Source organism: Erythranthe guttata, chromosome 8 (assembly GCF_056151865.1).
Source record: "Erythranthe guttata isolate IM_541 chromosome 8, IM_541, whole genome shotgun sequence".
Lineage (NCBI taxonomy): Eukaryota > Viridiplantae > Streptophyta > Magnoliopsida > Lamiales > Phrymaceae > Erythranthe > Erythranthe guttata.
Window position 1 is genome coordinate 18,529,725 of NC_142540.1, and position 12,495 is coordinate 18,542,219.

Below are 12,495 nucleotides of genomic sequence, written 5' to 3' on the forward strand. Positions count from 1 at the left end.
AACCCTTGTGTTTGGGTAATTACAACCACCCTCTTAACTATGAATTTTTTTACACGTCCATCCTTGTATGTTAAATTCAATATAATCTTCTAGATTTCGTGATTGTTTTCTAGTTCGTATTTGTTTTATGCAAAAATGTAGTTTCAGATGAATCACAATATGATATTTAATGAGACACATCTTATTATCATCTTGTTTTAAAATGTAGAGCTCGAATAGGGTAACAGAGGTTCAAACTGGAGGGTTGTTGTAATTACCAAAACATGAGGGGTTGACCTTACCCTTTGAGATAATTTCTATTAACGAAAAAATTTCTCATTTTTTAGAAATTTCATTCAACCCCTTCAGTTTGTTTATTTATTACATAAAATGTATGGTGTGGACGAGTTTAATTTTTTTGGCTCGAGCTCGCATGAGCTTCGGTGAGCTCTAGCTCGTCTAGAGCTTTAAATTAAAATAATAGTAATAATAACAATTTTAATATTAATAATAATAATAATAATAAGTTTATTATATAATATATAATAAAAATTAAATAAGACGCGAGTTGTCGAATAATTGTACTCGAGCTCAAGTTCGAGCTTTTGTCGAGCCAAGTCGTCGAGTTAATGAGCCGGCTAAGCTCGTTTAACACCTCTAGATGGATGTAAGAAATTTACAAATTGAAGAAGGGGTTGGATGTAATTTCTAAAATATGAGAGATTTTTTCGTAAATAGACTTTACCTCATGGCGGTAGTTGTAATTTACGCTCTATAATTTGAAATTGTAGAAATTCCAAACCTCTACTAATCATATTTATATATTATAATAAAAAAAATAAAAAAATAAAAAAGAAAAAAAAAAGAAGAATAAATTCTTGTTACAAGTTTAAAAAACAAAACATCCGCATTACCAGGAGAAATATAAATCCCTTTTGGTGCTTCTTCTTCTATTCCTTTGATCATTGCTTTTCAAATACTTGTTGTTTGTAATAATTATTATCTTCTTCACCTGTCGATTGTAAATCCATAAATCATCATCCATTTATATATATATTTTTGTAAATAATAATAAAAAATCCGATGCCCTAATTCAAGAACATCATTCATATCTCCTAAGGTAAACAAAGTTATTGCACATGCAAATTTTAATTTTTCCCAGGTTGTATCTTATTGCATTTCTTGAATTGGAAGGCAAAAGAAAAAAGGAAATAGCACACAAAATACAAAGTTTTTTTCCTACACGCTAATCGACCTGGTATATTTCATCGGGTGTAGCATCGTTCGTTGCGTTATTACGAAAGTTTTGTATCGAGGGGATTTATTTAAAACAAAGGGGATAAAAATTCCAGACATGTTGATTGTCTGGAAAAAGAATTCCTAGACAATGTTTACACTTCCATTAGAGCCGCCGCTGCAGAAACTGCCACCACCCGCCGTCGCCCCCGCCGCCTCCGACGACCCTGCATCGACAAACAACAACAAACCCGCCCACAATTTCGTAACCTGCATCCACAAAGTCAAACTCGGGGAAACAATCTGCCACGTCACCGTAACATGGGCCAAGACCCTAATCAGCCACACCCTCTACATCACCGTCGAAAACCCACTCGACGAAAATCACTACACATGCAAAATCGACCTCAAAACCTGGCAATTCTGGGGCAAGAAGGGCCTCAAGACTTTCCGGGTCGCAGAAAAACGAGTCGACGTGTTTTGGGATTTAAGGTCCGCCAAATTCGCCGCCAGCCCGGAACCAAATTCCGACTACTACGTCGCCATGGTTTCCGATCAAGAAGTCGTCCTACTCCTCGGCGACCAAAAAAACGAAGCTTTGCGACGAACCAAATCGAGGCCCTCTCTACAAGATTCTTCTTTAGTCCACAAAAAGGAAATTGTTTTCGCAAGGAAGTGTTTTTGCACGAAGACGACGTTGGGGAAGAGCAAAAAGGAGCATAGTATAATCATCGAATCGGCGCTTTGTGGGCCGTACGATCCGGAGATGTGGATTAGCGTCGACGGGATGGAGTCGATTAGGGTTCCGAACTTGCATTGGAGATTTAGGGGGAACGAGACGATCGTGGTGGACGATTTCCCGGTGCAGATATTGTGGGACGTGCATGATTGGTTGTATAATGGGACACACTCCGGCGTGGGCATTTTCGTCTTTAGGCGGGGTGTGAACGAGGGTGAGTTCGAAAGTGCGCATCTCGATGAGGATGAAGATTTTGGCGGGAGTTTTTGCGGCGGCAGCGGTGGTGGTGGTGGGGTGGTGGGAGGAGAGGAGGAGGGTGGTTCTTCCTCAATGGGATTTTGCCATTTTCTTTATGCTTGGATGACTGAATGAGTGGGGAAAAGATTTTTTTTTTTTTTTTTTTTTGAATTGTTGTGTAGATTGTTTTAATTTGTTTTGGCTGAGGATGTTATTTAGTTTGAATTTTTCCATTTTTTAATTAATTAATTAATTTATTTATTTGTGATCAAAAGATATTGGAAGAAATGACAGAAGTGAGATTTGAGGTGATGAGTACACATGATCATGCATAATCATGAATCGTAACTCGGATTGGAACGACCCGACCAACTGCGGTTCGATTATTCCGATTAATTAGTTCGACGAGTTATTTACGCATAATCGGAATCACTAGTTTGTCGATCAAACCCGATTATGGACCCCGAAAGATGGTTGAGTACTTAGCTAACCATTCTTTATCAATTCGATTTTAAGATGGTTAAAGTCACCTCCATTGGGCCTTAAAAAATCTACAACTTTTAGGGCCTCACATTAAACAACCACATATATATATTCCCATTATTTGTAAAATTCTTTTTATTAAAATGCTGGAATTCGGACGGGTCAGATCGAAATAAACACTTTTAGAAGAAAATCCGTTCCAAAAGATACAGGAAAAAATAAAAAATCAAAATTTCAAAAATTGGAATGAAAAAACTCGTTCCAAAGTTAGATTTTTTGGACTGGAATCGGCGGAAAACGGAAATTTCCAATATTTTATTCATTTAAAATATAAAATGTATAATAATTTATATTAGAAGTGTAATTTCCGATTTATTTTGTTTGGAATATTCGAAAATTGAAATTGGATCGGAAATCAAAATCTCGTATATATTCTAATTCAGATAAAAAAAAATAGAATAAAATTTTTGAAATTTAGAATGAAAAATATTGTTCCAAATTATGCATAATAGTTTAATCATATGATCCTCAACTTATGCATTATGCACTTTTTGTCATTTTGATGGAAGATAATAAGTGGTAAACGAGCTGAACCGGCTTGTGAACTCAGACAAAAGCTCGACCTCGATTTCGAGCCCGATTATAATTGTTCGACAACTCGCAAGTTTCTTACTTACTTATTTTTTGTATTCATTATATAGTAAAATATTATTATTAATTATTATTTAAAAGTTGAGTTCACCGAGCTCATGCGAGTTCAAGCTCGAGCAAAAAAAAAAAATTAACTCGTCGAGCTCAAGCACAAATATTCGAGTTCGAGTTCAATCCTTCCAAAATAGGCAAACTCGGCTCGTTTACGCACCTAAAAAAAGACGCTGAAAAGGTATACCTTCCTTATACACACAATTTATAAAATAATTTTATTGGAATATCAAATATAAAATAAGTTGAAATAATTTTATTGGAAAGAAACTATAAAACATCTAGTAAAGGGTAAATTACCACCACCCTGATGTATGGCAAATTACGAAAACCCCCTCTTATTTGGGTAATTACAACCACCCCTAACTATAAATCTTCTTACACGTCCACCCTTGCGGTTTCAAATTTAGTGGAATTTTCGATATCATATGGAATATTATCACTTTTGTAACAATTTTATTTTATTCGAATCCTACATTTTGAAGCAAGATGATCATAATATGTGTTTTTTGGCTTGTATATATCAGAATGTGAAAAATTCATAGTTGAAGAGTAGATGTAATTATCCAAACAATATGAGTTTTTTTCGTAAATTGAACATACCTCGGAGGAGGTGGTTGTAATTTACACCTAAAGTAAAATTCAAATATGTGAACCAACCAACCAGCCCATAAAAGAGGAACCGGGTGACCCAATAATAGTCTAGTAGTTCCGAAGAAGCCGGTCTAGATCGCCACCAGGTGGGGTCCACAAATGACTTTTCTCACCAAGCAAGAAAATTAAATTAAACCAAATTAAAAATAAAAATAAATAATAAAAATAAAAAAGAATAATCCAGAAAAGAAAAGCAACCGTAGAAGGATCTAGAAACCCTAATCACAATAGCTATAAAACCTTCCCCTATTCGTTCCCTCTCTCAGCCTCTTTGCCCAAAACCCTAACTCTCTCTCTCTCTACATTTCCCCTCTCTCTCTCTCTAGAAAGAGCATTTTCAGAAATTCAGAGATCAAAACAATGGCGGACGCCGAGACGTTTGCTTTCCAGGCCGAGATCAACCAGCTTCTGAGTCTGATCATCAACACTTTCTACAGCAACAAGGAGATCTTTCTTCGGGAGCTTATCAGTAACTCATCTGATGTAAGCTCTCTTCCGCCACCTCTTTTAGCATTTTTCTGTTGTAGATCCAGATTTGATTTGAATATTCTGCAGTCGTATGGGTTTGTTTGAGATCGGCGTTCACGACTGTGCGTGTTCTGAGTTTTGATTCTCTCTCAAATGAAGTTGTATTTTTTGCTGTTATGTGTTTGGATCGTCTTTGTTGGTTAATTGTGAATGGTAATTTGCTTGCTCTTAGATATTAGGGTTGATGCGTTTAAAAACTCCGATGTTGCTGAAATTGATTCACTGCGTGTATAAGGATGTGGTAAATGGCCAACATGAGATCACGGATTTGTGCTAGGATATGCTTATTCTGTATGTTTTTGTTCAACCTCAGTAGTGTAATCAGAAAATTTGAGATGTTTATGTGATTGCATGAATTTGCTCACATTTAGTAGTTATTTGGGTTTCAAATCAATATTTACTATTGGGATGAACTGGAGAAGGAAGATATCAAATCATTCTAACTGCATAAAAACAGATGGTTATGATCTTGACTTGTACTTCTACTACTTTATCCTGTTCCATGCTTGTGTTTTTGTGTATATTCAATCCAAAGTAGATGTTTATGACCTTGATTTGTATTTCACTGAATGTTTAATGCCTGGTCTATTATTTTCAGTTGTGTATGGGGCTGATTTTTTATTGTTGTGCTGTAGTAAACGTGTTATTGTGTTCTATGATTTACTGGGAAAGTTCTTCTATTACATTTGTACTCAACGCTACTACTGTTTTCTTAATTCGTTCTTCCATTTTGTTTTTAGGCCTTGGACAAGATCCGTTTCGAAAGCTTGACCGACAAGAGCAAGCTGGAATCTCAGACAGAACTTTTCATCCACATCATCCCAGACAAGACCAACAACACCCTTACCATTATTGACAGTGGTATTGGGATGACCAAGGCTGGTAAGTTCCAAAGATTCCTTTCAGTATTTGCCTGTTGCTTTCCTGCCTTGGGTTTTTTGATTCTGAACTAATATTTGTAAACGTCTGTTTTGATTTCAGATTTGGTGAACAACCTTGGTACCATTGCCAGGTCAGGAACCAAAGAATTCATGGAAGCTCTTGCTGCTGGTGCTGATGTAAGCATGATTGGGCAGTTTGGTGTTGGTTTCTACTCTGCCTACTTGGTTGCCGAGAGGGTAGTTGTCACAACAAAGCATAACGATGACGAACAATATGTCTGGGAGTCTCAAGCTGGAGGTTCATTCACTGTCACCAGAGATACATCCGGTGAAGTCCTTGGCAGAGGTACCAAGATGACCCTTTACCTCAAGGAGGACCAGCTCGAGTACCTTGAAGAGCGCAGATTGAAGGACTTGGTGAAGAAGCACTCCGAGTTCATCAGTTACCCGATCTCTCTGTGGATTGAGAAGACCACAGAGAAGGAAATCTCCGATGATGAGGATGAAGAGGACAAGAAGGATGAGGAAGGAAAGGTTGAGGAAGTTGATGAAGAGGAGGAGAAAGCCGAGAAGAAAAAGAAGAAGATCAAGGAAGTCTCCCACGAATGGGATTTGGTGAACAAGCAGAAGCCAATCTGGATGAGGAAAACTGAGGAGATCACTAAAGAGGAATATGCTGCCTTCTACAAGAGTCTTACCAATGACTGGGAGGAGCATTTGGCTGTGAAGCACTTCTCTGTTGAGGGACAGCTTGAATTCAAAGCTGTCCTCTTTGTACCCAAGAGGGCACCCTTTGACCTCTTTGATACAAAGAAGAAGCCCAACAACATCAAGCTCTATGTCCGACGTGTCTTCATCATGGACAACTGTGAGGACCTTATCCCCGAGTACCTTAGCTTCGTCAAGGGTATAGTCGACTCTGAGGATTTGCCACTCAACATCTCTCGTGAGACTCTCCAGCAGAACAAGATCTTGAAGGTCATCCGCAAGAACCTGGTCAAGAAGTGCATCGAGCTCTTCTTCGAGATTGCTGAGAACAAGGAGGACTACAACAAGTTCTACGAGGCTTTCTCAAAGAATCTCAAGCTCGGAATCCATGAAGATTCCCAGAACAAGACCAAGATTGCTGAGCTTCTAAGGTACCACTCGACCAAGAGTGGTGATGAAATGACCAGCTTGAAGGACTATGTGACAAGAATGAAGGAAGGACAGAATGAAATCTATTACATCACCGGCGAGAGCAAGAAGGCTGTCGAAAACTCCCCCTTCCTCGAGAGGCTGAAGAAGAAGGGTTATGAAGTCATTTACATGGTTGACGCCATCGATGAATATGCAGTTGGACAATTGAAGGAATTCGAGGGCAAGAAGCTTGTTTCTGCCACCAAGGAAGGTTTGAAGCTGGACGAGAGCGAGGATGAAAAGAAGAAAAAGGAAGAGCTAAAGGAGAAGTTCGAGGGCTTGTGCAAGGTGATCAAGGATGTGTTGGGCGACAAGGTCGAAAAGGTAATTGTATCTGACCGTGTGGTTGACTCACCGTGCTGTTTGGTGACTGGAGAGTACGGCTGGACCGCAAACATGGAGAGGATCATGAAGGCTCAGGCTTTGAGGGACTCGAGCATGGCTGGTTACATGTCAAGCAAGAAGACCATGGAGATCAATCCCGAGAATCCGATAATGGAGGAGCTGAGGAAGAGGGCTGATGCCGACAAGAATGACAAGTCTGTTAAGGATTTGGTGATGCTGCTATTCGAGACCTCTCTGTTGACTTCTGGTTTCAGTTTGGACGAGCCGAACACCTTTGGGAACAGGATTCACAGGATGTTGAAGCTTGGTCTGAGCATTGATGACGACGAGTCGGGTGAGGCTGATGTGGACATGCCTGCTCTGGAGGAGGTTGATGCTGATGCCGAGGGCAGCAAGATGGAGGAAGTCGACTAATTCCTGTGTCTGTGTTGGCTTTTGTTTTTGGTTTCGTGTCTTTAAAAAACGATGGTTACTTGTTTTTCTTTTTTAATTTTGTTTTTTGAGTTTAAAACTATGGTTTAGCCTTTTCTTTTTGAATGCCCGAGTAGAACTTGGTGGTTCCTATTTGTGGTTCCTATCTGATATATGCATTTTAAGTAGGTTTTCTTTATGAATTGATTAGTTCGTAATTAGTATTATTTTTACGTTTTTAAGATTGCAGTGTTTTGTGGAATTCCGTTATGCAGATCATTTGTTCCTGGTCTGATGAATGTCTATCTGAAATATGTAGTTTAAGGTTTTCGTTGCGGAGTCATTTATATGGTCGACGCAATTGATGAGTAGTGTATTTTGTCATAGCTTTCTAGCTTGATGATTAATTGATATGGTTGTTCGACAGTTTTATCAGCTGTTGAACCGTAAGTTATCGATGTGAAATTTTCGTCGGCCAGACTTTCTCGTGTAAGCAAACTTGATAAGCATTAAAATTTGCTTGGATTTTAATCAAAAGTATGTGAATGACATTTAATTCAATTTCAAGTAGCGTTTTATATTTTTCTTTTTTTTTTTTTTTTGTTTTTTTAGGAAAAAGTTGTAGCCTTTGTTATTTATTTATTAGATCCTAATTTTGTGTTTTTTGGAACTATTAATTAGACTGAAATAGACAATGAAAGAACTTTGCCATTCATTTTTGTTTCCGATGATAGACACGAATAGGTGTATGAAGCGACTCGAAAGCCGAATCAACTTTGGTTAGACCTTAGGCTCGATCAAATCCTTTTGGGGCGAGGAAGTACAACGGAGGTAACCTCCACTCGGACTGACTACCTAAATTTTATGTCCTAGAAGTAATTGCCGGGAGAAAAATTTCCGAGACAAATCAATAGAAGATATAAACAAGAGGACCAAGGCCATGTCATTATCAATCAGAAAAAAAGCAGTGTACAAAACTGAGTTTATGCAGGCATAAGCAAATGTTACTTATTTAAAAACACTGTTGATGAAATTACAATCCTCAATCGCGAAAGGCAAAAACGAAAACCCAACAAAATCCAAAACCTACTTATCGTCCACAAAGCGACATAGTTTATCAAATAAACGGAGAAAAATCAATTGAAACAATAATAAATAGAAGAAGCAAACCAACATTTACAAACAGCAAACGACGCTAAAATCGAACTTTCCATGCTCAGGTGTCCTCAACTCTTGAATGAAAAACAAAGCTCGGGAATGTAGTGGTGATATCCCTGTTTGAGTAAGAAACAAGTTACGAAACAAAATTAGTATCAAGTCAAGAAAATTGATAATACTGAGGGTACTTCTGTCATTTTAACACCTAAATACAATACGACAAACATCATCTTGGCATTTACTATAGTAGTGTTTCAGAATGATTATGAAGTACATGATATTAAGAGTAGTGTAAGTAAGACCGATTGTAAAGAATAAATTGCAAGAGAACATACTTGAGATATTGGAGAGTCATATTTTTCAGAAGCGACGGATGCCGCAAAACTAGACTTCTCCATTCTTCTTTATCAATTTTCCCATCATGCTTTGTATCCGCTTCCTCAAATGTCTGATAAGAAAACGAGAGAGTTACACTGTCAAAACGATATCATTACTTCTAGCAATTTCTATTTTTTGTAGCAAAAGCAAACAAATGTCCGTTTTCTTTATTGGAATCAGTAGCACTGTATCTTTGGTTATTGCTTACTAAGACCAAACTCAAAAATCACAGGTTTGGAAGATAAAATAATTCTTCTCGTCTACAGGGAGCATATTGCCAATCTTTCCCAAAGTGGGTGATTTTTTTTTAAATTATTTTTTATTTTTATCTTAAGCAGATGACGTAAGAGGAGAGTAAAATAAAAATAAGATAGGGATAAACAACCTTATCGATGATGCTCTCAATAACTTCGTCAGACAGGTTCATACCCGATTCAGCAAGAGTAGCAACAACCATTTGCTTTACCTGCCAATTAGAAGCCAAAGATTAAACATACCAGAAACATTATTTAGAAAAGGTTCAAGTTCAAATATCTGGTACGTCGAAATTTCAAACTCAGTATGCAGAATGTTCTAGTTTATTCAGATGCTACGACTTACTCGTACAGATTCATCCAATACAAAATTACACAGTTTACAAAAGAAACACAGGTGGCACATGTATTCGAGTTATAGCTAGATTTTCAGGACCAACAAAGTTATATTTCCACAGAATCAAAATAATCAGCATGAGAATCTAATCGTTACCTCTTGCCTCTCGATAAAGCCTTGCTGCTTGAGATCATACAATTGAAAAGAGACTGCAGTGGGAGAAGATGAAGATGTTATAAATTATAATGCTATTGGTGATTTGAGATATTTAACTGATTCTATTGAATTGAAAATCAACGTACATTCAATCTTATCATCAATAGGAGCGTTTGGATGGAATACAGAAAGTGCACGGGCGAACTCCTCAAAGCCAAGGATACCATTATGTTTTGTGTCGAACAAGTCAAATACCTGTTTCGAGAGTTGGTTAAACGAGAAAAGACTTGAGTAAGTAACTTTTTGGAATCCTTCTAAATGAAAACGAGACACGCACACCAAACTTTTCTCTTGAAAAATGTAAGGCCAAGCTACAATAAATTCTACTTCTAGAATGTTTATAACCATATGGTAACGGTACATTTATAAGATTTAAAAGGCTACAGTCTACGACAAGTTTAATTTACATACATGCATGCATAGATGCGATTGCATCATTTGTTTAAAACTCACACATACCGACTTATATCGAATGTGATAATACCACATGACATGCTAAATAACTCAGAAAACACTCATTAAAAATAAGTGTTGACATGATTTTTTCCGTGTTAAAATCCCTGATTAGCGGCTTGTTTACCTTAACATGTCCGAGAAACTTATACGAAAAAGAATAACAGAAAAAAATTGATTAGAAATTGGTAGTACCCGATCAGCAAACAAACTCTCCTTTTTGTTCGTCTTAAACAATGCTAACTGAAATTCCTCCTGCAAAACAACAGTCGAAGAGTTATATTTATGCCATGTGCAAATATCAATGTAAGGAAAACATATATAGAGATCATATTCGCAATCGGAACCTTGTTGATCAGCCCGTCATCAATCACAGCGCTGCTAATCTTCTTAAAAAGCTCATAAAGTGCTTCTATTTCACTTACACTAACTGCACAAAAAGAAATATTATATAAATTAGTTACAAAAAGAAAAAAAACAGGCCGAATAAGATATCCGAGAACTCATGGTGTTCGTTTCGTTGTTAAGAGAACTATATCCACAAAACGCTTTAATAAGGAATAATTTGATGGAAGTCTTTAAATGCAAGCCTATATTTTCACCCGAACCAAAATTAAATAATTTTTTTACTGATCATTCTTCGATTTAGGTTTAGGGCAAGGGATTTAGGGATTGAATAATGCAAGTGTGGAGAGGTAAGAGCATACACACGGTCTCTCGAGCAAGAATTTCTGGATCATCTAGGCCTCTTGGTTGTCTGTCGAGTTCACAACACTGAAGCACCGAAGCACATAAATGCCTGATCCCCTCTAAGCACTGCACCATGGTATTACATGCAAGTTATTATACTCCATATCTGCCCAAGAATAAAAAAGAATATTTATTCGGCAGCGCGCTTCAGAAATCTATGAAAATTATATCGAAAAGAAATAAGCAAGAACCTTCCGATCATTCTCTATTGATGGTGTCAGACAGAAACCCAAAATTTTCTGGTGTTTTATACTCGAGTATTAATTCACGTACAGGAACCTGAGATCACAATGTCACACAGAAATGTCAGAATTAAGATTAAGATTTTCGTATGACCCTCCACGCGATTTTCAGATTACAGATTACATTGAAAGAGAGAACTCGTAAATACTGATATGTGATGTTCGATCGAGCAAATAGTTTTGTGCTTCACATTTCTTACTTTTCAAGATTCATTGATATCTTAATGCCATTACGTTGAGCATTACGAAGAAATTGAATATAAGCTAGGGCAGACATCATCTATTACCAAAAGCCAAACCCGCAACCCGAAATCGAACGAGATACATTTTTCGATATCATCTATTACCAAAAGGCAAACCCGCAACCCAACATCGAAAGAGATACACTTTTCGATATCTCATCTATTACCAAAAGCCAAACCCGCAACGCAAAATCGAAAGAGATACATTTCGATATCTCATCTATTACCAAAAGCCAAACCTGCAACGCAAAATCGAAAGAGATACATTTCGATATCTCATCTACTACCAAAAGCCAAAACCCACAACCCAAAATCGAAAGAGATACATTTCGATATCATCTATTACCAAAAACCAAACCCGCAACCGAAAATCGAAAGAGATACATTTCGATATCATCTATTACCAAAAGCCAAACCCACAACCCAAAATCAAACGAGACACATTTCCATAATCAGATTGCAATCTGATATATCAACCAACAAATTCCATCACGAGAACATATTTATTCCAGGATTCATTAAAAAAAAAAACCTTCTAGCAGATTCACGGTAAAAATCTAATCGACATTAAATTCACTATTCGGAACCACAAAGAGAATGATTCGAGCTCCGATTCAATTTCACATAAAATAAAAACACACCAGAAGAAAAAACGAATTTTTGAACAGATCTAGCAACAAAAGAAAGAACATAATCTGAAATCACAAACCAAAAAATTATTCTGTAGAAATCTAGATGCCAAACATACCCTAGACGAGAAAGCTGGAAATCAAGATGGAGTTTTCGCTGCTATGAAATTGAGAAGGTGGGCAAGCATGAAAATCTGAAATTTGATGTTTAGCTTGGAGAGATAAAATAAATAAATAAATAAATAAAATAAATAAAAAGAAATTGTTTTTGTTAAATTGAGAAATTGAAATCGCGGAATAATTCGACGGTTGGCAGCATGACGATGTTGATGGGCTATGGGCTGTCATTTTGTGAAATTTGTCCAATTTAAATTATTCAATTCTTCGAAATTACACTTTTACCCCTCCTTCCTCCTTTTAAATCGCCTCCATTTGCTTATATACATTGAAAAAAATAAATAA

The 12,495-nt window shown here is 37.0% G+C and overlaps 3 protein-coding genes across 4 annotated transcripts; 2 read left to right on the forward strand and 1 right to left on the reverse strand.

The window, feature by feature from the left end:
* The first annotated feature begins 884 nt into the window (after window positions 1–884).
* LOC105961877 (uncharacterized) lies at window positions 885–2,465 on the forward strand. The gene has a single exon (XM_012986141.2). It carries the CDS (start codon window positions 1,367–1,369, stop codon window positions 2,324–2,326), a length of 960 nt encoding a protein of 319 aa, XP_012841595.2. The 5' UTR covers window positions 885–1,366; the 3' UTR covers window positions 2,327–2,465.
* Window positions 2,466–4,157: 1,692 nt separating this feature from the next.
* LOC105962096 (heat shock protein 90-2) lies at window positions 4,158–7,616 on the forward strand. The gene is made up of 3 exons (XM_012986378.2): window positions 4,158–4,513; window positions 5,299–5,440; window positions 5,540–7,616. Exons 1-3 carry the CDS (start codon window positions 4,391–4,393, stop codon window positions 7,375–7,377), a joined length of 2,103 nt encoding a protein of 700 aa, XP_012841832.2. The 5' UTR covers window positions 4,158–4,390; the 3' UTR covers window positions 7,378–7,616.
* A 740-nt stretch (window positions 7,617–8,356) lies between these two features.
* On the reverse strand, window positions 8,357–12,358 carry LOC105962097 (calcineurin B-like protein 3). Of its 2 annotated transcripts, none has more exons than XM_012986379.2 (10): window positions 12,153–12,358; window positions 11,112–11,199; window positions 10,878–11,026; window positions 10,518–10,600; window positions 10,366–10,425; window positions 9,804–9,912; window positions 9,658–9,710; window positions 9,296–9,376; window positions 8,868–8,980; window positions 8,357–8,648 (listed from the first exon to the last, which is right to left on the reverse strand). In XM_012986379.2, exons 3-10 carry the CDS (start codon window positions 10,993–10,995, stop codon window positions 8,591–8,593), a joined length of 675 nt encoding a protein of 224 aa, XP_012841833.1. In that variant the 5' UTR covers window positions 10,996–11,026; window positions 11,112–11,199; window positions 12,153–12,358; the 3' UTR covers window positions 8,357–8,590. The 2 variants fall into 2 exon arrangements, with proteins under 2 accessions (XP_012841833.1, XP_088678321.1); XM_088822195.1 differs by having other exon boundaries at window positions 11,112–11,643; window positions 11,705–12,233.
* Between the last annotated feature and the right edge of the window lie 137 nt (window positions 12,359–12,495).